The 26,298-nt window shown below is 43.3% G+C and overlaps 1 protein-coding gene across 1 annotated transcript in view; it reads left to right on the top strand.

The window, feature by feature from the left end:
- ADCY8 (adenylate cyclase 8) overlaps positions 1 to 26,298 on the top strand; it is a 218,934-nt gene that overhangs the window by 170,540 nt on the left and 22,096 nt on the right. The window contains exons 12-14 of the mRNA XM_024741236.1: positions 5,112 to 5,284; positions 13,186 to 13,264; positions 21,855 to 22,013. Coding sequence (XP_024597004.1) covers positions 5,112 to 5,284; positions 13,186 to 13,264; positions 21,855 to 22,013 — 411 coding nt within the window. The remainder of the gene's footprint in view (positions 1 to 5,111; positions 5,285 to 13,185; positions 13,265 to 21,854; positions 22,014 to 26,298) is intronic.

Genomic DNA, 26,298 nt, shown 5'->3' with positions numbered 1-26,298 from the left:
TTATATTAGTTTCAGGTATCCAACATAGTGATTCAAAATCTAATCCAATTAACATTATTATAAAATATTGGCTATATTCTCTGTGCTGTACAATATACCCTCGTAGCTTATTTGGTTTATACATAGCAGTTTGTACCTCTTAATCCCCTACCCCTATCTTTTTTAAATTACTTTTTGTTGGAGTAGAGTTTCTTTACAATATTGTGTTAGCTTCTACTGCACAGCAAAATAAATCAGCCGTACATGTACATATATCCCCTCCCTTCAGGATCTCCCTCACATTTAGGACACCACAGAACGTGAGGTAGAGTTCCCTGTGCTCTACAGTTATGTTCCCGTCAGTTGTCTATTTATACATAGTATCTTTTTCCTAATTTGGGCACCTTTTTTTCCTAACTAGGGCACCCAAGTGCTGACACCCATTACAGCATCCAATCTTTTAATTTTTCTGATCAAAAAAAGTGTCAATATTGGGTGTCTTCTTGCCTCAGAATACATAGCTTATCTGTTCCTTTTCTTAAAAGATTGCTGGAAACTTTGCCCAGTATCTAACATTTCTCATATAAATCCTGGCATTATTATTTTTCATCATTAAAAGATCTAGGAAGAAGCAGAGAACCCCATTACTAAATGGGATATGGAGTCCTTGGGAATACATTTGAATATATTTGGTATAGCTTGTTACAATCAGATTAAAGGACATTACAGAGAGCAGTAATTCATTTGAATGCTGTGTCATATCTGTGTACATATTTTGCATTGTTGTAATTATAGTATATATAAAATTCTGTGTCCTTCTTTCCAGTTGTAAATTATTTTGAAAATATTTTCTCTGTTACCGTTTAAATGTTCCTCGCAAAACCTTTGTCTGTGGGGATTTTTCTTCTTTGGATTATATGCTTTCTCACTACTATCTCCTAATTCCCCTCCTCACGCCCCCAACAATCCCTAATCGATGTCCTTACTTCTCTTCCTCCACAGCCCCTCAAACATGATAGTCTCTGAAGTTTAGTCTCTCTTCTGTCTTTATTCTTTATATTCTTCTTGGGTGGTGTCTTCCACACCTGTGAGCTCAGGTGAACAATGCGTGTCTCGAGACCCCAAATGTCTTCTGAACTGCAACCTTGTGTTTGTAGATGCTCACAAGAGTCCTTACTGAATCATCCCTTTGGTGCCTGAAGCTTGAGGGGCCTAAAACTGAACCTGTTCCCTTTCCCCCATCCTTTTTCTGTTGTTTTTTTCTTAGTAGTTTAATCCAAGCTGGGAATCTTAGCACCACTTCTGACTATTCTCTTTTCCTCACCTCCAAATCACCTTTTATCTCTTAGGTGTAAGCCAAGACCTTTAAGTCTACTGGGTAGATCTCCTACCTTGTCCTTAAATCTTCAGCTTTTCTCTTTTTTTTTTTTTTTTTTTTTTTTTTTTTTTCAGGGGCTTATTTATTTTTGGCTGTGTTGGGTCTTCATTTCAGTGCGAGGGCTTTCTCTAGTTGTGGCGAGCGGGGGCCACTCTTTTTTGCCGTGCACGGGCCTCTCACTGTTGTGGCCTCTCCCGTTGCGGAGCACAGGCTCCGGACGCGCAGGCTCAGCGGCCATGGCTCACGGGCCCAGCCGCTCCGCGGCATGTGGGATCTTCCCGGACCGGGGCACGAACCCGTGTCCCCTGCATCGGCAGGCAGACTCTCAACCACTGCGCCACCAGTGAAGCCCAGCTTTTCTCCTGTAATTACAATCCATCTTGTAGTCTTCCCTTCCACAACCTATTTCTAAAGCACTGAGCTAATGAATCCACTACAAACATGAAACCCATTCATGGCTCCTTGTGGAGTAAAGTACACACTTCTCAGTGAAACATGCAAGAGTTTTTGCAATGTGGCTTTGCCTCCTATTCCTGCCTTATCACACCTATGAACCCCTATACCTAGGGTCCATTCAAGGGACACTCTAGGAGCTGTGGACCTTCTGAGTTCCTGGGGTAACTTAAAAGAACACAGAAACTATTCGTTGTTTAACAGAAACTTGGGAATTGCATTGAATCCAGCACCCTCCCAAGTTATAGGAAGCATGCAATTGATGGGTCCAGACCCAGCTGAAAGAGAAGGGTTTCCACAAAGCTTTCACAAAGTGGTAACACTTCTGTTCTTCTCCCATTTCCTGGTCCCACCCACACTATTCATTCAAGGCACAAAAGAAACAGATGAGAAGCTCCTCATGGTATTTTTCTAGGGGCCGCATTCCTTTGATGTCTTGTGGTTTACAGCATCACGGGAAGGTTCAGCTTCATACTTTAAAGTAGAAAGTTGCCTAAACCACGCAAGGCAGTGAGTGGGGTGATTCCTTTCAATGGATTGGCAAGAGCACACTAACACAATTGGCTGAGGCCACAAAAAGAGGAAGATCCGTTCAACCACTGTGCAAATGTGTGACTATTTAGCTATTGCACTTTCAGAAGTCTTGGTAGAGAAAGGAGGGCAACACATTTGAAACCTGCCTGCCTGTGTTACTAGCTCTACTTAGGATCAATTTTATGATTCTCTAATGTACCCAAGGAATTCATTCTCCTATAGCTTTGTTCCTTTATACCTTTCAGTTCCCTCCATTCTGTCCTCCCAGAATGTTCTTCCTGTTCCATTTTCTGTCACGTAAAATGCAATCCATCCTTGAGATCCTGTTCAAACTCAGGTCTCCTATAAAGCCTTCTCCAAACTTGCTTCCTCCAGACAGAATGTACTCCTTCTGCCTCTGTATTCCCATCACATTGGATCACATTCCTGAAAGATCATTTTCCACAGGATGCTACCATTGGCATTTTTGTCTATTTCACATTTTAGACCGTGAGTTCCTGTAGACCTGGGCCGTCTCTTTGAATTCCCAGTGCCTAGCACCATGCCGTGATTATGACATGCATGCAATAAATGCTGGTTACAGTTTTTAAATTTCACTGTTGTGCCCTCGTAAGTTTTTGCCCAAGAGCACAATCATTTCAATGACTTTTGACCTAATAAGTGATTCATAATTTGCATCGACAAAGTCATGCATGACCATTTGTTTCGATGCAGGTAACAACGAAACAGGACCCCTCAGATCTATTCCTCTTTCCTCCATTTGTTTAAATGGAAGATCTTGGGAGTTTCTCTGGATGGAGAAAATAAACTCTGAGCAATGAACTTATTATTGCCTGCTCACTTCACTCACAGCTTCCTTCACAGAGGCATCAAGATGAGTTAACCTAAAAATCTTGCCAAGGGAAGATCTTAAAGGAGAGTTGAAGAACGCTTATCATCCTATTGGAGACAAGGACATAATTGGATTTGTTAGGAAAGGAAGAGACAAAAGTAAAGGACTCCCCAAACACTGGGCCCCTTAAGGGCAGGGCAGTGCCTTATTCATTTCTGAGTCCACCCCAGTGCACCACAAAGGCACTGGTCCTTTGCCCTCAGGGGGGAAAATTATTCAGGGTGTTGTCCATATTTGTTGATATCACTGTTTGTTGTAAGTAGGCCTGAGTGAGTCAGCTTGACTTAAAAAGTCAGCAATCATGCCTTCAGTAGTTGCTCTGGGATTTCCAGAAATTCTTCTGCCTCTGCCCATACAGAAATTGTCTCTTAGTGTAATAGGAGAGGGAAGACAACCAATTGTTGGAAAGAACCATGCATAACAAGGCTGGAATGGGTTTTAGAAATGATTAAGCCCAGTATGCCCACTAGAGTTACGTTTACATGCACAGGTTGTACCCAGATATCCTAGGTGCCACTTTCTAGTTATGAGAACTTGAACAATTTGCTTAAGCTGTATGAGCCTCAGTTTCTTCACTTGTAAAATGGCAATTATGATTCCCATCTTGACCAGTTACTTTGAAAATTAGAAGAGAAGACAGTGTGTATAAAGATCGAAGTACCGCCACCAAGTGGGCCTTTGATAATGCAAGTCTTATTCTTTTTTCCTACTGGATACTCAGAATCCAAACCTACCGTCCAGAATGATACATGGGATACTCCTATAAGGGAAATGGGTTGAGACACTTCCTACAGAAGGCTGAAATCTAGCTGGGCAGATTGACACCTGGGGGCACTCCAATATTATAGCCCTTGAGTGGTTCCCAACTGGCCTATTGAGCAGCTACTTCTAATAAGGAGTGGCAGGACTTCCCCCGTGGTCCAGTAGTTGACGCTGCACTTCCATCACACAGGGGACGAGTTCGATCCCTGGTCGGGCAAGTTCCACATGCTGTGCAGGGTGGACCCCCCCAAAAAAAATACGGAGTGGCAGATATTATGCTGGGCTGTGAAGGATGCCATGGAGGAATGAGGCCGTATCCAGAAGCACCTGGAGACATGCATGAAGGCTTCTCAGAGGAGAGGACACCTGAGCTAATGCTTGTGAGAGAAGTAAGGCTTAGTCACATGGATGAAACTTGGGAAACAGGGCACTGGAGATGCAAAGCACTGAGGCACGGGAGAGCAGGGAAAGACCTATGGGGGAGAGGCTGGAACATATGTTGGGATTTGGAAAGTGAAAGGAAATCTGATATATGATGGTCTTGAGAGTTTTGCCATGCAGGAAGGAGAATATAATTTGTGGGAATGGAGAGCAATGAAAAGACTTCAAGTTAAGGAGTGACATGATCAGATCTGTGTTGTGGAAATACTGGATGGAGGATAATAGTGTGTATTCAGTAGGGATTGGGAGCTAGAAGCTGACAGAGCTGCCAAAAAACTGTTGCAAACTGTAGGTGAGAGCTGAGACAGAAACAGTGTAGGAGGAGCAAAGTGGATGGATGTGCAATCTTTTAAGGAAGTAGAATCTACAGACTTAGGATGACCTGGCTGTGGAATGTGGGGGAAAAGAAAGGCAACAAAGATGAGAGGCCAAGGTTTCTGGCTTGAGGAATGGTGCAAATGGCTCCCCCAAGAATAGGGAACAGAGGTTTGGGCGGTGGTAAGGAAGTGATGAGTTCAACTTGGGACCTGTTGAATTTGAGGATGGCCTGAGACCTCCAAATGGAGATGCTCAGCAAACATCGGTATAAAGAGACCCACTGGAATCCATGACTAGGAGAGTGAGCCTCCCACATTCCTGTTGAATCTGACCACCTACCTTCTCTGTTTCCAGTACTTCGTCTTCACGGGGGTGTTGGCCATGGTGACCTGTGCGGTTTTCCTCCGACTTAACTCTGTCCTGAAGCTGGCTGTTCTGTTGATTATGATTGCCATCTATGCCCTGCTGACCGAGACCATCTATGCAGGACTCTTTCTGCGCTATGACAACCTGAACCACAGTGGAGAGTAAGTGCCCATCACTGTGTTCAAAAGGTGCTCAACTTTCAGTGGGAAATGGAACCATTGGGAAAACGATCGAGGTAGAGTTATCAAAATTTGGGGACTTAAGGAATATCAACATATTTCTTGTTGTGTACACTCTCTGGATTACCAGTTTAGGCAAAATTCCTAGTTTTCCATTTTATCCTATATATTCATTACAGATTAATTAATGAATTAAAGTTTGGACTAAACCATAGCTCAGGTCTCCCCAGATCTAATAGTTGATGACTCCTTCAACTTTAATAGCTCTAAGATTTGTAGGGTCTGATTATAATTTTGCTGTAGCACTATTAGTAATAGCAGACATTGTGCATTGAGCATTTACTATACTCCTTGCATTTTGTTATTTTTGAAATATAGAAAAATACCAAAAAATAACTTAGCCTAGATTCCTTAGAGAACAGAGCCTGAGGCAAGCATGAAGTGCTAATGCAAACCCAGGGCAGCAAAACTGAGGGAAAAGAGACGTGAAGAAGAAAAGGATGGGAAGCAAACACAAGCAAATGCCATGTTGTGCTGACCCCGTGAATTGTAAAGCTGATGCCTTGGGAGATGCATTCATTTGACCAATTGAAATATCTCTGGGTAGGTGATGAGGTAGGGAAGTGTCACAAACAGAGGAGGGGAGAGGAATCTACTGGCTGCTGCCCTCCTCTTTCTCCCATTAGTCTCAGTTCATCTCTGGATGTACTTGCTGGTGACATCACCTGGCCATTTCCACAGCCCTTGGGGAAACCAGATCCCACAACTGCCTTATGGAGCTTCATGGGAGCCAGAAGTGATGGAAAGAGCCAGAGACTGAACATGTTGCTGACTGGCTTTGGGGGTGGGAAGCACGTTGGTCTCACTGAGACCAGAGCAAGTGGCCAACAGGCTGAGAGAAAGATGAGGTCAAGTTAGTTCAAGAAGGGACTTCCCTGGAGGTCCAGTGGTTAAGACTCTGTGCTTCCACTGCAGGGGGTGCGGGTACCATCTCTGGTCAGGGAACTAAGATCCCGCATGCCACGCGGTGCAGCCAAAAGGTTTTTTTTTAATTAAAAAACGAAAATGCAAATGAATAAAAAAGCTAAGATAGTTCAAGAAGCCTCAGAAAATGTGCCTGATGCTAATAATGTGAACATCTATGAACCAACCCCTGGAAATAAACAATGCTAGCAATTAGTCATGTTTCTTTCTGCATTTTTAAAAGGATAACGTTATTTCAGATATTGTTGAAGTTCCCTTTCCCAGCATTGTTCTTTTATCCTCCTCCCAAGAGTCAACTTCTAATGCACTTAATATATATGCTTCCCATCCATGTGTTTTATATATATTTAGTCTTGTCTGTATTATAAATTATTTATAAAATTCTTGTGTGGCCATGCAATATAGTATTTTTTAGATCCATCCAGCTTCATATCTACAGATCTGCTTCATTTTCTTTTTGAATTTTATTTTATGTTTTTATACAGCAGGTTCTTATTAGTCATCCATTTTATACACATAAGGGTATACATGTCAATCCCAATCTCCCAGTTCATCCCACCCCCACCCCCCACCCCCCACTTTCCCCCAAAATATGTTCATCCTTTGACCTATTAAAAGGTTATCAGTACTTCAGTGATCATCATTGAAAATGTCTCCTGGGGTTTAGATCTAAAAGCACACTAGCTGGAGTATAGGGTATCTGCATTTTCCACATTTTAAAATATTGCCAAATGGCTCTCCAACAAGATTGGAACAATTTCTCTCTTACAGGCAGCGGTCCTTGTAATTCTTATTGAATTCCTGAGTGAGAATTTTATCTCATTATTTTCGATAGTAGTTCCTCGATCATGAGTAAATTTGTGCATCCTTTTTGTTGTTGTTTATTGACCATTTTCGGTAAACTTCCAGGTCATGTCTTTTGCCTGGTTTTTTATTAGGTGGTTTGCGTTTTTCTTACTAGATTTGTAAAGGTTCTTTATAAATTCTAGGTACTAATTTGTGTCTGTTACACATCTGCATCATCCACTTTATATCCGCTACCCTATTTAACCCTCACGGCAACCATCTGAGGAACACAGGCTCAGAGAGGTTCAACAATTACCCAGTTGCACATGGCCAGTAGGTAACAGATCCGGATTCAAACACAGGTCTTTCTGGCTCCAAAGTCCATGTTTGTAAATAATGCATACATCTCTCTTAAATCAAGATGAAGAATCTCTCACCATATGCCCAGGGTTCAAAGAAAGTCAAAACAGTTTCAAATTAGGTAAAATAGTTAGTGCCAAGAGATGTCCCACGGCCAAGCAGAAGATAGCACAAAAGACGGCCGAGAGATGTATGAACCAAATAGGCCACGTTGGTAGTAGAAATAAAAATTAAACCATCTAAAATCTATTCATTCAGAGGAAAACACAGCATTAATGGAACAAGCCAGGGCTTTGGCTTCAGATCCAGACTCTGTTGCATTGGAAAGTCTCTTCCCAACTCTGGACCTCACTTTACCCGTCAGTGGAGTGGCATAACTACACTCTGGTACGGGACTGCGTGAGGCTCTGATGTGCCTGGCACATAGTATGTGATCAGTATCTGTTCATCCTTATCCCCTCCTTCATTTTTAGGAGAAAGGTTTAGTTCTGAATTCTGTTTTGAGGTCTTAAGGAAAAACTGGTAGTTAAATTGTTAAGTAGGGTTGTAAGAGTAAAGCAGAATCCCAAATTCCTTGCTGCTGACATTCAAGTGCTTTTCTCAGCTTCTTCCTGACTCAAGGTCAATTATCGGTTAGTCTTGTATTCACTCACACTCTGCTATCAACAGAATTAAATGAATAAGGAACGGAAGAGTTCGTTCAGCCTTCCCTCTCAGCTGCGCTATAAGCCAGCGGGTCAGAAGTCAAACTGTGGATCCGTTTGGCAGCCTCCGTCTGCTCATGCCGTTGGAATTTAACCAACCCTGTAGGAGTTCACCTTGGTTCAGGGCATTTCTGCTGGTTGTTCCTGAGGGTCAGGTGCCTGGGAAAGTACAGAGAACCTTGCACAGGGCAGCCCGGCTGCATCCACACTGAGATGACCCCAAATACTCAGACTCTCTGTCGTCTCACGAGGCCCCTCCCTGACAACCCCCTGTCTCCGCGGACGACACTGAGCCCAAAACAGGGGAGGCACCCAGTGTCTTATCAGTGTCCCCTAAAGAGTCATCCTCCTCAGCATCCCTTCCAGGGACGACTCCATCATGACATTTGTGAGTACAAGTTTAGGAGCTAAACCACCTGTATTCAAATGCCATCTCGACCATCAACCAACTGTGTGATCTTGAGCAAATTAATTAAAAGTGACGACCTCTCTAAGCCCTGCTTTTCTCATCTGTAAAGTGAGGATGATAATGGTTCCTATGTTGTAGGAATATATGAGACATCAAATGTGATCGTGGAAACTTAGCACAAGGTCTGGCATAGCATAAGCTCTTGGTGAATACTAACGATGATTGTCAGACGTGACCCCTTCTATACCACAAATACTGCTGTTCTAGAAATATCCCTACTACCATCTCTGGCCTGCTGTACCCTACCTGATCCCCCAGCCTGCACTCTCAATCCACCCTCCTCAAAGCCGTCAAAGCCATGTGGTCAACACATTAGCCTTCTTAAAATCCTTAAGGGTCTCCCTATTGCCTCTAAGGAACAAAAAGTTCAACCTGCTTGTCAAGAACGTCCAAGCTCTCCCTGGAGTCCCCTCGACTCCTCCAACCTTATCTCCTGCAGCTCCACAGGTCGCCATTTATAGCCCGTAATCTAGCCACAGGAAACCACGTGCCGGGTACCAGATTCTGCACACACCTCCCCCGCCAACCCATCATACTCAAGGCCCTCCCCGCTCAGGGAAGCCCACTCTGATCATTCCTCATTTTCTAATCTGTGCACATAATTTTTTATCATTGTTTGCACTTATCTCTGTCTGTTCCAATCTTTAATTGCCATGTCTTCCTCTTCCATTAGAATAGGAGTTTTGAGGGCAAGGACCATTACTCATGTTCATATTTTTGGCACTTAGTGGAGTATCTGGCAGCAGGTGTCCAATTAAATGTCTGTTGAATGAAATGTGAGATGAATGAGTGACTGATGGAAATATTATTTCATTTAGGATCATATTACACCATTAGTGTAAAGGTTCTTTATAAATTCTAGGTACTAATTTGTGTCTGTTACACATCTGCATCATCCACTTTATATCCGCTAGTGTCATCTATCTACAACCCTATGATTTTTGCTCACCGTTACCCGTAAGCCTTGTGTTCCCCATCCTGTAAGCACAATTTGCTTTCGGACTTAAGTGTCATACCTTTGTTGTGTGCTTTGGTAGGCCCTGCAGATTCACAGATGAATAAGACACTTAAGGAGCTTAGAGGCAAGTATTTATAAGTAAGTGCATGTAGGAGGGCACGATAGCTACAGAAAAAGCCTCGTTGAGATCTGGATTGATAGCCAGCCTTCACCATTCACTAGATCTGTGAGTTGGAGTGTATCGTTTAACATCTGAGTCTCAGTTTCTGCTTTACTAGAATAGCGATAATAATATTTTAAGTGTTGCTGTGACAATTAAAGTAGGCAATGTATGCAAAGTGTTATTAGAGATATGACAAAATCAGTGCTAAGCAAATGCAGTCATTAGTATGGCAACAGAACAAAAGATAAATTCAAACTGGCTGGTTTATTTTGGGTTTCATGAGGGGAAATGGGAGCTAATAACTAAATTAAAATTTGACTTTAGGTGCTCAATCGCTAATGCTCCAAACTTGGTGCCTGAGATGTGAATTCTCATCCTGGCTGGGACACAAATCAGCTGTGTGACCTTAAGCAAGTGCCTTCTTCTCTCTGGGCCTCAGTTTTCAACCAATAAATTAAAAGGCTTGCAAGGACTATTATATTATGTATGGTACACATAATATGGAATTGGATGAATCCATTAAATTCACATTGTAAAGTATTTAATTACACGGAATTCTTTTCATAATACATACTAAGTGCAAAAGTAGGTCACAAAACAGTACGAACCATACAGTTCTAAATTTGTAAACATAAATATATTTTTGCGTAAAGGAAAAGGAAATGACACTGAGGTGATTCCAAAATATTAACCATTGTTTTCTCTGGGTGGTAGGCGGAAGGATAATTTTTACTTTTTTATTTGTGAATTTGTATTAGCTTCCAAATTCACTACAACTAGAATGAGTACTTCTGTAATGATTAACACTCAAATTAAATATGAATTTTTATAAGACATCAGATAAGATGATCTCTAAAGATTGTGGTATCCTTGAGAATCACATTATTCTACATGTGTTTTCACTTAGTATGTCCTTTTCTATGAGCATAGGGAGAGGATAGCATTAATTTAGCAATTTTGTTAATACAAATAAATTAGTTCAAAATGTCCCGGGTTTTATGTCTCTGCCATCCAATAGCTAGAAGATATTGTACAGATTTCAGCCATTTGGCTCTCTTTGGAATTTCTTCCAATAGTCATAGAAGCTACAAAAAAAGAAAAAATCTCTTCTAAATTCAAGTCCCAGCTCTTTCTGGATGTTCCTTGGCCAGGGTGACTTACTGTGCATATTTTGTAGTCTCTACTCAGGTCATATTTTTTTCCATCTGAAATACATCCTGAAGACTCAAAGACCGTTCATAATTTTCCTTTACTTCTCTCGCGAATTTGATCTAGCCTTCTCTCTATTTTTAGTCATCCACTGCTTTCAAAATGATTCAAGAGGTGTTTATGTTTTCTCTTGAAAGTGTGTTTTAAGTGATAAATTGCTGAGCTTTAAAAAGTCTTCTGCATCACAAAGAAAAGGATATCAGAAGTGCCAGTCAGAGCAGGAGTTTATTCCCGAGGGGCTAAACATAGGACATCTCCCATTCAAACTAAGCCGTGTGAATGAGTGATTTTGTAAAATGCCACCACCAGGGGCAAGAGGATGTGCTGGGAGCTTTAGCGGGTAAAGAGAGGGAGACATGGGCCACACCCCATGCCAAACACGTTACCAAGATTTGGTCAATTAATTCTCACAATTAGGGAGGTAAACACAGTTAGAGTCTTTCACAGGGCCACGAACTGAGGCTCAGAGATATTAAGTGGCTTGTCCAAGGTCAAACCACTGGTCAGCAGCAGACCTGAGATGGGAAGCTGGGTCTGCATGACTACAAAACTCATGACTTTTTATTATTTTTTCAGGAGTCCACAAACTTCAGGGGCCAGAGAACTAATTGACATGAAGGACAGGGTGGTACTGGAATGTGCCTATTCCCCAAAACAAGCACTATGGTGACTGTGACTGAATGAATGAATGAGTGAGTCCTAGCGCCTAAAATTCCGGATTGACAATATATGGCTCACAGTCCAACACTCTTCACTTCAGCGCTGGTGGTGGACAGCTCTAATAGATCTGAGTCTGCGTGTGGCCTCACTTGATATGTGATATTTACTCATCCCCCTACACTAGAGGCTTGTTAACCAGCTAGCTAAGCAAGATATATGTCTCATACCCATAGAATGCATCCCACCTTTTCCTCCCAAAGTCTTATTGACCTTTACTATTCAGCTCTTGAGTCTTCCCTGAATATCCAGCCTGGGTTACTTTCTCTTCCCATATATTCCCATGGTAACAAGAGTGTATCCTTACTAGGCAGTGTATCATGTTATGAAATTATCTGTCTGTTTGGTTCTTTCCTTTTCTGAACTGTTTTGAGGGCAAAGACAATGTGTCTTCTTCAGTTCTGTATCCTAGCATGTGCCTGGTACACAGTAGATGCTCAATAATTATATGCCTCACTGGAGCTACAGAAAAGAAATAGAAGAGTGAGTTTTATCTTTTATTAGCATCTTACCTCCAAGGAAAAGCAGATGGAGCTAGGAATTCACAAATCTGAATCTTGTTTCAGCCCACAGAGTTCCTTGGTCCCCTGGGTCCCCATGTGCACAGTACCTCCCCAAGAGAAAGCACATTTCCATTCCTAAGTCCCTGTTCTACCTGGAGAGCTGGTCTGGGGCTGGCCCTGTGTAAGCTGGGAGGGTCTTTTAGCATAAAGCTAGGTGAGAAGCTGGCCTTGGCAGCTGGGATCATGCTCCCATTTCCCTAAGCCCCATGCTGCTCATGCTGGTGTCCAGTGAGAATAGAAAAGGGAAAGCTGGAGATTGCCTGGGTGCAGCCATATTAGTGCCCTTTCTACTCTCTCTGAGCACTGCGTCTCATCCGTGAGGGCCCCACTGTGTCCTTAACCACATCAGAGTTAAGTTACCTCTGAGTGAGTTCTGAGCATATGTATGCTTGTGGTTGGGAAGCTATAAAACAAAAGAGTAATGTGATCTGGCTTTAGTGATAAAAAATATTCTAGTAGCCATGTAGAAGAGAGATCAAAGAGGGTAACAACAGTGCCCAAAATTGAAATAGGAATTTATATAAAAACCTAAGTGTGGTTCTTATAGCACTTAGAACAGGGGCTGCCACATAGCAAGTACCTTGCCTGCCTCTTAAATAGGATAACATCTAAAGAAAAAGAAGGGATGTTTGTCTTCACATGGATCTTTGTGACAAGAAAGTATCAGAGCTCTTTGCAAATAGAAGACATCATTATTAATGTAAGTTCATTGTCTAGATGCTGGATTCTAGAGCCTCCCAGCAGGTATGATCTGTGTGACCTCATGCCCTTGGGGATCAACTGAGTTCTGAATTAGCCTGTATGAAAGCCTTATAGAGAAGCCCCTATCATATAGTGGGAGCTCAAGAAACAACTGCTTCTCTCTTTTTATCCCACTCCAGTCTGAACCTCAGTTTCCTAATGGGCCTCCTTGAAGTCCCTCCATGGTTGTCAATAACCATGCCACCATTTGCATTTCTTCTTCCAACAGAGATTTCCTGGGGACCAAGGAGGCGTCACTGCTGCTGATGGCCATGTTCCTCCTCGCTGTCTTCTACCATGGACAGCAGGTAACCTGACATTTTCCTCTAACTGCCTTTGATTACTTGGCATTTCCCACTGCCAGAAAGTTCCTGAGAGGCAGCCACTCATCTCTGCAATAAATGACTTCTAGTTGCTCGCAGCAAGTGGTGATTCTTTTTTTTTTCTTCTTCTTTTTTTTTTTGTTTTTTTTTCCTTTGGCCTCACTGCGTGGCTTGCAGGATCTGAGTGTCCTGACCAGGGGTTGAACCCGGGCCCCTGGCAGTGAAGGCACAAAGTCCTAACCACTGAACCTCCAGGGAATTCCCAGCAAGTTGTGATTCTTAAAGAATCAATTCCTAGCACGCACCACTTAATAAAAAACTAAGATGGAGATGATTTGGAGAGCAATATGGTTTTCATTCCCTTTCGGTATATCTCTTTCAATAAAACTATTGTTTAAAAAAAAAAAGAGCTTTTTCAATTTCTGCCTGAGGCAAACTGGGACCCCTCCCAGTTCTATTACTATAGGAGTTGTGTAAACCAGGTAAACATTCAGGTTTGGGGTTTTTTTGTTTTAATTTTTATTTTATACTGAAGTATAGTTGATTAACAGTGTTGTGTTAGTTTCAGGTGTACAGCAAAGTGATTCAGTTACACATATACCTGTATCTATTCTTTTTCAAATTCTTTTCCAAGTAAGGTTATTCCAGAGCACTGAGCAGAGTTCCCTGTGCTCTACTGTAGGTCCTTGTTGGTTATCTGCTTTAAATATAGCAGTGTGTACATGTCCATCCCAAACTCCCAATCAGGTTTGAGGATACTCCAGGCCAAGGTTCCAATCCTGCCCTGCCTCCCAGAAATTTGTGGCCTTGGACAAGTAACTTATCTCCCTGAGCCCCTGTTTCCTTCTCTCTAAAATAAGATGGTAATACCTGACTAGGGCTGTTTTGAAGCATCATTTGAGATGATTGTATGCAGCATTTTGAGCACCGCCTTACAGAAATAGAGGAAGCGCTTCATCACTGATTTGTCCTGAGTAGAGAAAGTGCCTACCGTATCGATGCCACTTCCCCATCTGCCAGGATCTAGGGTGGGCACCATGGATAGCACTGTGCAAAATCCCATCCCTGGCCCCAAGGGCTCCTGTCTCCTGGAGGAGAGCGGACCCTAAATAATGCAATGGGGGATGTGCAAGGTGTGGACCAGACTTGTTCAAGGACTTCAAGAGTCAAAGAAGCAGGAAATCATTCTGCACTGGAGCGTCATAACAGGCTTCACCCAAGAGGCGTCACCTGCTCTCCACGTCCGGTGCGATTTCTCCATGCAGACTCAGACCACGAATTCCGTAACGTTCCTCACCTGGGGAGATTCTCACCTTCTGGTAGAGCCAGGCCCTGTCTGCTTCACTGCTGTGCTGTAGATCCCAGTCTATCTCTCTTTGTGTGTGCTTCAAAAAAGTAACCAGGAAAGGAAAAAAACAAAACAGGAAGACTGTCAGCCAGAGCAGAAATAGAAACATACCACTGAGAAATCACCATGGAGACAGGGAGGTAACGCATCCTGAGAAGCCAGGGATGAAACAGCTAAAAACCTAGAAGCTAGAGACACATACATAAGTTATTTGTAATAAAGCGAGATGGTAAAGTGTAGTCAAGGGGAAAAAAGAGTAAATAAAACTTGGCAATCGAAGAAAAGGGGGTAAGAGTTAATATGTATCAAGCTCCTACTATGTGCCTGGCACTTCACCCGTGTTACCTCATTGGATCCTCTCAACAACCCTAATGGTCGTTATTATGGATCCTGTTTTACAGATGAAGAGAGTCAGGCTACTCAGCTAGTAAGTGAGAGAACTAGAATTCAAACCCAGATCTGTCTCCAAAGCCCACCTTTCCACTCTCTAGATTGGGGAAAGACAGAAAGAATTGTCTGCGTATCTTCACAATGCCAAGGGCATTCAATCCTGCAATATGACCTTACCTTGCTTTTCAGTTTTAGCTGAATTTATGGTGAAACAATAAGCCAAATGTCAAAGTCTGGCCATTTGCAGAATTCCTATATTTAGGTCTTTCTGGTTTTCTATGAGAGCTGGGGTCATGTCCTCCACATCTTAATGGCTTCTAGTTACAGGAGAGGACTCCTTAGTCTGACATGCAAATGACAACCCATCTGAGGGCCGTGAAGACAGAATCACACAAGGCAATCCTATAGAAAAACATACGTACACTCCATCACACAGGTTTTAAACTGACAAGTGAGAAATTCTCAGAGATAGCTAAGAGAGAGCAAGTTCAGAGTAGGGGTCTTCGTTCCATAATAAGAAGGATGTTTCTATCTTCTCTGGCACCTTAAGGAATTACTTTGTCCCCTCTCAGTACTCCCTTCCGCAAAACCTTTCTAACATTCTGATTCCGTTTATTCTACTCTCCATTTGTCCTGGGAAAGCAGATAACCTCCTCACATGAAGATGGGTATAAAGTAAGAATGTATAAGTGAATAGTGACGGCCTGAGTGCTCAAGCGATATCTGATTTCTTTTTTCTTTTTAACTTTCAAAAGGTTTTGAAATTATGTAACTACATCCCATAACTGTAGCAGTTACAGATGTAAGCCTGGGAGTGGGGTAGGTAATATTCAAACCCCAACTCCGCCACTCAGGAAATATGTGACCTTCAGTACTTGACTTAATTTTCTGTCTCAGTTTTCTCGCCTATAAAATGGATATGATAATAACAGGTTTTATAAGTTGGTTATATACTATTACATGAGAATATGATTATAATATACCTCTCCCGGTGATTTGCACATAGAATAAGTGCTCAAAAATTGTGAGCTATTAATATTTTACTCTGAAAGCAAGAGTCTGAGACAAACAGGGAATTCCCTGGAGGTCCAGTGGTTAGGACTCTGTGCTTTCACTGCTGAGGGCCTGGGTTCAATTCCTGGTCGGAGAACTAAAATCCCACAAGCTGTGCAGCACAGCCAAACAAACAAACAAACAATGACAACAACAATACAACAAAGAAGAGAACACAGCAAACAGAGAAAGTATTATTATCCATTTGGTCCCAAGGCAGGAGCAGAGACTCAAGTCACTTGAGGTCACAAAGACAATAAGGAGGACCAGACAGAAACAGGAATCCAAATGCTTGAACTCCTAGGTCCATTCACTTTCCACCGTGTTCCGCTGCCTGTCTGCTAGAGGATGCTTTCTGCAGGAGTGCGTCACTTTGAGTGTCATTTCATAACATCCGTCAGAGTCCTGTTCATCCGGATCAAGTCCGTCTGCTCCTGGGTTTGCTACCAGCTTCCACCGTTTTCCCTTGTGACTCAGAGGCCCTCTATTTTTATTAAAGGCTGAATAATCCCCATTGATGCCTGGTACGCAGCAGCATCCCAGTGGGAGCATGTGTAATTTTACATCTCCAGAGTGACAGAGGCGGTTATGTAACTGCATAATTGGAAAAGCTCATCCTGCACATATGTGGAGCGATATGCCAAACACCTCCTCCTCTGAGGCAGGTGAACGTCCTGAACGTTGGACAGAAGAGAGCAGACAGGTGCCTCCTACCTCGTGCCTGATTCACGTGCAGCCCTGAGATTTGGGCTTTGCCTCAGCATCTCCATTTAGAGCAGAGGAAGTCACACCTGTGCACGGAGACAGAGATTAATGAGGTCAGGTCTCCAGTCACCTACTTCTAGGTCTGATAAAGACAGGCACTGGAATTGTGCCGCTTAGAAAGAAAGACCCAAGCCTTGGAACGAAATTCTTAAGTTTGCGTCCCAGCAGTGCTGCTGGGAGAATAGGTGACCTTGAGATGCTCAACAGCCCAGACCTGCCATTTCTTTACCTGCAAAATGAAAAGTCTAATAGTTATCTATTGAGAGTTGGAGAACAGCTGAATGAGGTCATAGACATAGATTGTAGGGCTTAAGAGCCACAGCTTGGAGCCAAAATGCCCTGAGTTCAAATCCCAGCCTCTATTTGTGAGTCCTTGGGCACCTGAGTTCACCTTACCATGCCTCCATTTCCTCAGCTGTGAAATGGGTATAATAAAGTACCTACCCTGTTGAACTGTTGTGTGATTAAATGACCTTCAGTACTTACGGAGCGCTCAGAACAGTGCCTGGTCCAAGGCAAGAACCCGGCCAGTGTTAGCTATCTTTCTGTGATAAGAGCCTGGCACAAAGCATACGGACAATGTGTATTAGTTCCCTTGGTGGTCTTTTCATGTAGCCGGTCCCTGAACGGTTCGGCAAAAGTCAGGAGAGTGCACTTCCAAATCAACTGACCTTTCTTGAGCAAATGCTGAGGAATGGTCACTTTTAGTGACTCAGGGCTTTGCTTTGCTTTGCTTTGCTTTGCTCTTCATGTCTGCTCTGACCACACTGTGTTGACATGATCTCTTTCTTTCTTACGCTCTCCTATCACCACTCAGCTGGCAAAGAGACTGTTTTGCTTATCTCCATATGCCCAGCCCCTAGCACATAGTAGGTACTCAGTAAACTGAAACGGAATACTTTCCTTCCATGGACGTCTAAAAAAATATGTGACGCATGCCTTCACGAGACTAGCTTTGTGAAGAGATAGGACTGTACTTGGACTAAAGTATCTCTTTATGAACATGCCTTAGATGCAGTGACCTGCAGTCAAAATGTAAAGTATGTTCTTGTCTCGCAACTGGAAAATTCTTGCTTAAGTCAACTTCTGAACTCCAGATTTCCCTACTCATAGCTCTGATGAGAGTATTTCAACAGGAAAGAAATTTTAAAAATGATCTCTTGCTTTAACCAACACTGCATTTTTTAAGGGTGGAAATGAAACATTTCATTTGGAAAAAAATGTGGATAAAATCCTGTCCTGCAACTTGACAAATCAAAACTCGATGCTCTTGAGTCTGGAGGGAAAAAAAAAAATGAAAGCATAGTTTCGATCAGATTTCATCCACAGACACCTTAAAGTCATAGTAATACTCGATAAATCGACATTTTAGACATTTCTGAATTCTTCTGCATACATCATGCCTTTTGGTCCATACGATAGACCGTATGATAATCCATGTCTCGCATTAAACGAGATGAAGGCAATTATCCTCATTTTTTAGAAGGGGAACCAAAATACAAGAAGTTGAATGAATTTCCCACAGTCACACAGCAACATGGTAGAACAGGACTAGCATTCTTTTATACAACCTGCAGCCACCACTTACGTTTTTAAAATTTTATTCTTATGCAAAATTTCAAACATATACGAAAGTATGTAAAATAGTATAATGAACTCACAGCTCCGACAGTCACCAGCTCATGTGCAGTCTTTTTTCATCTACATCCCTATTTATTTTGCTCACTGCTCCTTCCCAATTATTTTGTGGCAAATTCCAAATGTCCTATCATTTCATCTGTAAATAATTCAATATGCATCTAAAAGAGAATTTCAGCCTAATCACAATACCATTAACACACTTTAAAAAATAAAACAGTAATTCTTTCATATGTTCAAGACTTTAGGCAATGTTTCAATTTCCTGATTAGTTTATATTTTTTTTAATTTTGTTTCAGCTGGGATCCAACTTAAGTCCATATATCGCCATTGATTGATATGTCTCTTATTTCTTTTTACTCTAAAGAACCACCCTCCATTTTTTTTTTTTTTTTGCAATATTTTGTGAGAGCCACTGACCTCTAGAATGTCTCTCAGTCTAGAGTTTGTTGATTGCACCCTTTATAGGGGTATTTAACACATCCCTCTGTCCTTTGTTTTTCCTATATTGGTAGTTATATCTAGAAACTTGGTGAGATTCAAGTTCAATTTTTTTCTGCAAAAAGATTTAATTGGTTAATTTTGTGAACTACTATTAAGAGGCATATAATGTCTGCTTATCTCTCTTTTGTGATATTAGCAGCTCTTGACAATAATAACCTACATTCATTTATATTCTAGGTAGTGATATTCCAATTCTATCAATATTTCATAATTTGCTAGCTGGAATACAGTTTTAAAGAGAACTTTCTCGGGCTCCCCTGGTGGCGCAGTAGTTGGGAGTCCGCCTGCCGATGCAGGGGACACGGGTTCGTGCCCGGGTCCGGGAAGATCCCACGTGCCGCGGAGCGGCTGGGCCCGTGAACCATGGCCGCAGAGCCTGCGCATCCGGAGCCTGTGCTCCTCAGCGGGAGAGGCCACAGCAGTGAGAGGCCCGCGTACCGCAAAGAATGAGAACCTTCCCCTCGCCAACTAGTTGTTACCTTCAAGTACAGCTCATAAAGCAAAGTCAGGGTAAATGCTTAATTCACCTATAAATTTTTTCCAAGTTTCCCAATAAGCTAGTTCCTGAGCATCATCAAGATGCGATCAATGAGGTTCTGTGTTTTAAGTGTCACTATGAACTTTTGCATTTTAACATATGTCTTTCATTTCGATCCACTGCAATTATTATTCTTATTAAAGTTCCACTTGCCATATATTTGACAGTGGGGTGGTCTACTCCTTTCAACATAACCCCAGTCTCTGTTGACTACTTGCTTTCTGGTACCAAAAAACGTTCCAAGCTTGTACATTTTCCTCCCTAAATTTCAGCCTTTTCTGCAAAGAGTACAAGGTCCCTTTTGTAGGAATTGATATTTTGAAACCACAATCTGGACACTGGGATGATTCATTGCTACTAGGTTTTCATTGTTTCTAGACCTTGATTTCTGTAGGCAGAGCCAGGAGATACATATAGATCATAAGTTCATAGTGATACCTTTCAGTTTTCATAGGACGCTAGGCTTTGGACTTAACCTCATCAATCTTATATCTGCATCTCCTTTTTCCCTTCCCAAAAATTCGAGTTCTCAGTGACACCAACACAATTATTCACTTGCTTTATTCTATAATTCAGATACCATAATCTAACAATAATACTACAAACACCACCACCTACAAGGTGATTGTTATAAATGCTTTTAAGATTCTTGTTGCACTCTTTCTAGCCTCAGAGTATTTCTCCCTACGAATGTGCCATCAAATTATTGTGTTAAAAGGCATTTGGAATAGTTCCTCTCTGTGTGGTTGTACCTGTAGCTTCATTTGTTTGTTTGTTTGTTTTCACAGAGCTTTTAAAAAATCCATTTAGTTTTATAATTAAGTAAAATATTTCCATGATTCAAAAGTCACGTGTATAAAACAAGATACCATTTAAAAAGTTTGAATTCTATCCCTATTTCCCCTCCCTAGGCTTCCCTTCCTCATCTCATCGGTAATGGTTTTTTATGGGTTTTTTACACCTCAATGTTTTAATAAATAAATTAAGAAACATATATATGTGTATATGGAGAAAGAGATGTAGATATGTCCTTTCCTTAGATCAATAATGGCAAACTCTGCATGCATTTCTCTGCTTCAGAGGCCAGCCCATCAAAGTACGTACAGAGAAATATTCTTTGTTTCTTTTTATAGCTGTATGTAATAGTTTATTCAGCCAACAAAATGAACACTTGGATTGTTTCCAGCTTTTGCTATTACAAATTCTGCTGAATGAATAACCTTGCACCTCTGTTTTCTCATACTTTTGCCATCCACTGAGATTTGCACGTAAGAGAAAGAAAAGAGCTAGCTGAATTTCCTTAAGCCCTTGAATTCAGGGCGTCTAACCATGTGTTTAATGGTACAGCATACTGTTCATTTTAATAGTTAAAGTCTTTGAAAAAATGACATTTCCCAAAGCTGTGGTAAGTATAGTTTGTGAAATTCTTTAGAAAGGAAGCTCTCCACTTTCCAATGAAAAGGGATGCTAGGACAAGAGGGAACTAGTGGTTATTAAATACCTACTATGAGTCACATGCTCTACCTATAACTTCCTAAATAATTCCTATTCCAAGCTTGCCTGGTCATGAGTGTTCATCCAATTTTAGAGATGAGGAAACAGAGATGTAGGTACTAGGCCAGGTTACAGTGCTCGAATGTGGGACCAGGACTCTAGGCCATATCGGTCTCACAACTAAATCCACTATCCTTCCATTATCAGCTCATACATTTCTTCCTTGTTGCCTCGACTGAGCTCAGACTCTAGAATTGGACTCTGGGGTTAAACTCAAATCCCGGCTTCCCCACTAACGAGTGTGACTTTGGTCAAGTGACTTCACCAGTTTGCTTCAGTTTTCTCATCTGTAAAATAAGGATCTATAGTAATACCTTCCTATGAGGTTTGTTGTATGGATGAAAGGAGTTAATACATGTGTGTTCCTTAAAATAGTGCCTGGTACCATCCAATAAGCACCATCTAAGTGTTAGCTGTCTTTATTATTGTAACTTATTTGTTGAGTCAACAAATAGTGACTGAACACCTTCCCTGTGCCAGGCACACTGCTACACGGTAGGGACATGATGCTGAGCTGGTGAGAGGACCCCTGACCTCATAGCGCTTACAGTACAGCGGAGGGCACAGACAATTACTAAATCATAGGTGCCATAATCCTAGGAAGGGGAGCTACATGGCCCTATGAAATCTTTCACATTCTGATCTCTTCATGTCAGGCAAAAGGCCTCCCGGAATGTTCAGCTTGGGCTCTATTTCGTCTGTCAGGGGTTCTGGAGAAGCCTTGTCCGCCTCCCACGTGTGTGTGCCTGAAAGCTTTCCTTCCCCTTCTGTCCCCTGAACCGCAGCTGGAGTACACGGCACGCCTGGACTTCCTCTGGCGAGTTCAGGCCAAAGAGGAGATCAACGAGATGAAGGAGCTGAGGGAACACAACGAGAACATGCTCCGGAACATCCTGCCCAGTCACGTGGCCCGCCACTTCCTGGAGAAGGACCGCGACAATGAGGTGAGCCCAGGCTGGCCTGGCCCCGGAGGAAGGGTTGCCATGGGAGGGCTGCAACTGGACACACTGGTCACTCATCCCAAGCTCGGGGAGGATTTCCCTGTCCTCCTGGGAGCCCATGAGCGTGGAGTCCAGGCCAAGCACGTGGCGCCAGGCCACCCAAACTGTCCAGCATGGTGAGATACACACATGGCCTCCCCAGCATCCGGTACCTCATGTGTAAGATGGATGTAGTAAGATCTCCAGGGCAAGGCTGAACTGGCATTTTAAAGTTTTATGCGTGTGTGTGTGTGTGTGTGTGTGTGTGTGTGTGTGTGTATAAAACAATTCCGGTTCGGGGTTATATAACCAAAAGGATTGAAAGTAAGGTCGCACAGAGATATTTGCACATTCATAGTCATAGCAACATTATTTAAAACAGCCAAAAGTTGAAAGCGCCCAAGAGACGAATGGATAAGCAAAATGTGGTCTATACATAGAGTGGAATGTTATTCAGTCTTTAAAAAGAAGTAGAGACTTCCCTGGTGGCGCAGTGGTTAAGAATCCGCCTGCCAATGCAGGGGGACACGGGTTCGAGCCCTGGTCCGGGAAGATCCCACATGCTGCGGAGCAACTAAGCCCATGCTCCACAACTACTGAGTCTGCACTCTAGACCCTGTGAGCCACAACTACTGAGCCCACGAGCCACAACTACTGAAGCCCGTGCGCCTAGAGCCCATGCTTCGCGACAAGAGAAGCCACTGTGATGAGAAGCCCACGCACCGCAACGAAGAGTAGCCCCCACTCGCCACAACTAGAGGAAGCCCGCGTGCAGCAACGAAGACCCGACACAGCCAGACAAATAAATAATTAATTAATTTTAAAAAAAGGAAGAAGTAAATTCTGACACATGCTACAACATGGATGAAGATTGAGGACGCTAAAATAAGTGAAATATGGCTTAGCCTTTGACCACAAAAGGGCAGCTTTCTCTGAGCAAAGCAAACTAAACCTTCCAGGAATCTGAGTCACAACAAACATTCAAAAAATATTTGTGAGGCACAGACTGTGGTATAGGCACCATGCCAGCCCCCTAAAAGGCTCTGGGACTCTCGTGGTGAATTAAATACACAAGGACTTGCCATCATGTAGCTTATATTCAAGCAGGGGCAGACAGATAACCTAGTTCAGAAACACGTTGTGAGGGCACTTCACATTATGACGGGTGCTCTGATGGGTGAACAAAGACCACCTGCTGGTAGCAACTGGCCAGGGCAGGTGTGGTCGGGGGAGCCGCTCAGAGAAGGCCACGGCTGATCTGTGGCTGAATGATAGGAAGGACCAAGTCATACCGAGAGAGTGGTGAAGAGGCAGGACCGTCCAGGAAAGAGAGGACAGCACAGGCAGAGGCGCAGGGCGAGGATGGGCTTGGGGTGAACAGGAAGGCCAGGGTAAGAAACTGTACCAGTTTCCCAAGGCTGTTACAGCAAATACCACAAACTGCAAGGCGAAAAACAGCAGAAATGCATACTCTCACAGTTCTGGAGGACAGAAGTCTGAAATCAAGGTGCCAACAGCAAGCTCCCTCTGAAGTCTCTAGGGAAGAATCCTTCCTCCTCTTCCAGCTTCTGGTGGCCCCCAGGTGCTCCTTGGCTTGTGGCCCCATCACTCTAATCTCTGTGTTGGTCACATGGCCTTCTCCCTCCTTATAAGGACATGTGTCCTCTCGTCTTATGAGGGCATTAATCATTAGATTTAGGGCTCTATGATTACATTTGCAAAGACCCTGTTTCCAATAAGGGCACATTCTGAGGTTCTGGGTGGACATGAATTTGAGGGGTACACTATTCGACCCATTCCAAGGATGAAGGGTAGTGAGTGATATGAGGAAAGCCTGGGCCAGGGGGGCCTGGCAGTCAGGTCTTATGGACTATAGCAGGGTTGGGGGCACCCTTTTAAGTGCTACGGGAACCTTTGGAAAATTTAAGTGTTCCCTAATCTGACTGGTTGCTGATAGAGTATGGATAAAAGGGTCACAAGACCGGAAGCCAGTTAGCAGACCCTAAAAGAGCCCAGGAAAGGGCCTGCTGAGGAGGCCTAGGATTTGGCAGTAAAATGGAGAGAAATGGATGAATTCCAGGTACCTTTGCAAGTTGGAGTCAATAGGGCTCCATAACGGAGTGGATGTGGGAGGTGAGAAATGAAAAAAAAAAAAAAATCAAACCATGGGCTTCCCTGGTGGCGCAGTGGTTGAGAGTCCGCCTGCCGATGCAGGGGACACGGGTTCGTGCCCGGGTCCGGGAAGATCCCACATGCCCCGGAGCGGCTGGGCCTGTGAGCCATGGCCGCTAAGCCTGCACGTCCGGAGCCTGTGCTCCGCAACGGGAGAGGCCACAGCAGTGAGAGGCCCGCATACCGCAAAAAAAAAAAAATAATAATAGAATCAAACCATTTGGCTCACACTTTAACCACCTAGAAAAAGGTAACTCAAGAGGGAAGTGAAAGATGCCTTTAAATGCCTGAACAGTTATCCCATGAGAGGGACCGGCCTTACGCAATGAGACTCCAGAGGGCAAACGGACAGTCCACAGGGGATATCTCTGTGCTCTGCGTTATGAGGAACCTTGTGATGATGGAGACCCGCAAGGGCGGGGGCCACATCAGCCTTGGTCACCACTGGTCCTCGCGGCACAGTTTACCTCCCCTGTGGTCCTGAACGTTAAAGGTTTGTGGAAGAACTGGAATGGTGAGTTTCCTTGCTGAAACTTTCAAGTGGTGAGAGGAGAGCCCTTGACGAGGACGCTACAAAGGCAAAGTCGGTTGTCTGGGAGACTGCACTAGGACAACCCTTCCAATATGGATTTTCAAACTAAGCTAAACAGGGGATGCAAAACCCACAGGACGAAGGTCACAAACTGGCTGCCTCTGAGACAATCTGATCAGCAAGCCAGCAGCTGGTTGATTGGTTGGCTTGCATATTTGTTTTAATTGGTAGATTTGTTGCCTTTAGGCATGGAATGGGCTCTCCAATTTATCCATCCTTATCCTGACACTTATGTTACCTGCTGGTCCCCTGAAGACATTTGGGTTTGTGACCTTTGCCTTAGGGTAGAACTGGCGGAGACCTACAGCATTCATCTCCCATCCAAGCATCTGCAGGGAGACCAGTGGGAGAGAAGCCAAGGGCGTGAGTCATGTGCTGCTTGAAGGATCAGCTCTTGATGAACTCAGGCCCTTGAGAGTCTCTTGGATGCAGATTAAGGCACCAAACACCCTCAACAGATGGAGTTCTCTGGAGCTGGGTTCAGGCCTGGTTTCCTTAAGGCCCCCTAAGCTCAGGGGATTTGTTACAAGAGCTTCTTAACAAACTCAGGAAAGCAGAGAGAGTGTCGTTGTACATCAGCCATGACCAGCAGACGGGGCAGATGAAACACTGGAGCCCTCAGAGGGAAGCCCCAAAAAGGTACGAGAGGAAAGCTCCTTTCAATCAAGACACCAAAACAAAGAGATATTTGGAACCAGTGGGGAAGAGCAAGAATGCGCTGGCTTCATCCTGAAAGGAAGGAAACCAACCAGAGATGCCAAGACCCCAGGTCATCAGCTGTTATTCGGGCCAAACCCCCATGGAGCAAAATAAGTGTCAGGTTCAGCCTTAATCCCACGTATAAGACATTTTCAGTAGAAAGTCTTGTCAAGCTTATTTGTGGTTTTTGTAAATATTTAAACAGTTCATACTCGGCTAGGCTTAAACAGAGAAAAATTTCACATTGCCTGGAGAATGTACACATTATGATGTAATACCATTTTCTGAACACCTACTGTGTGCCGGGTACTAAGACAGGCAATGGATGAAAATGATCTTTCATTCTATTCACAACCATAAGAGGAGCGTTCTGTCATCCCCACGTTAGCGATGAAGAAACTGGGTTTCAGAGAGGTCCGTGATGTTCCTCTGTTTAAGCTATGGCTCTGATCCAGTCCCTCAGATTTCTTCCATCTGTGCCACGTTACCCCGTTACTGTGCTGCTACCCATGCTGCCCCTGGGAGTCTGTCCCGATGAGGGAGTGTGTGCGTGTGTGTATGATGGTTATGGGAGGTGTCTGTGTGGCAGGACTTGTACTGTGTAGGTGTTCAGAAGCATTGAGATGTGTGTAAATAGGAATGTATGTGTGGAAAACTTCAGTGTTTGTATGTGTGTGTGTGTGTGTGTGTGTGTAGGAGACAGAGTAGAAAGAGTAGTATAAGATGTGAAGGGGTGACAGACAGAGGCAGGACAGCTGTAGCCTGCAAGAACTCCCAATTTCGTGC

This window comes from Neophocaena asiaeorientalis, unplaced genomic scaffold, assembly GCF_003031525.2.
Source record: "Neophocaena asiaeorientalis asiaeorientalis breed wild unplaced genomic scaffold, Neophocaena_asiaeorientalis_V1.1 scaffold177, whole genome shotgun sequence".
NCBI classification, from domain to species: domain Eukaryota; kingdom Metazoa; phylum Chordata; class Mammalia; order Artiodactyla; family Phocoenidae; genus Neophocaena; species Neophocaena asiaeorientalis.
This window is presented reverse-complemented; position numbering and strand designations above follow the sequence as displayed.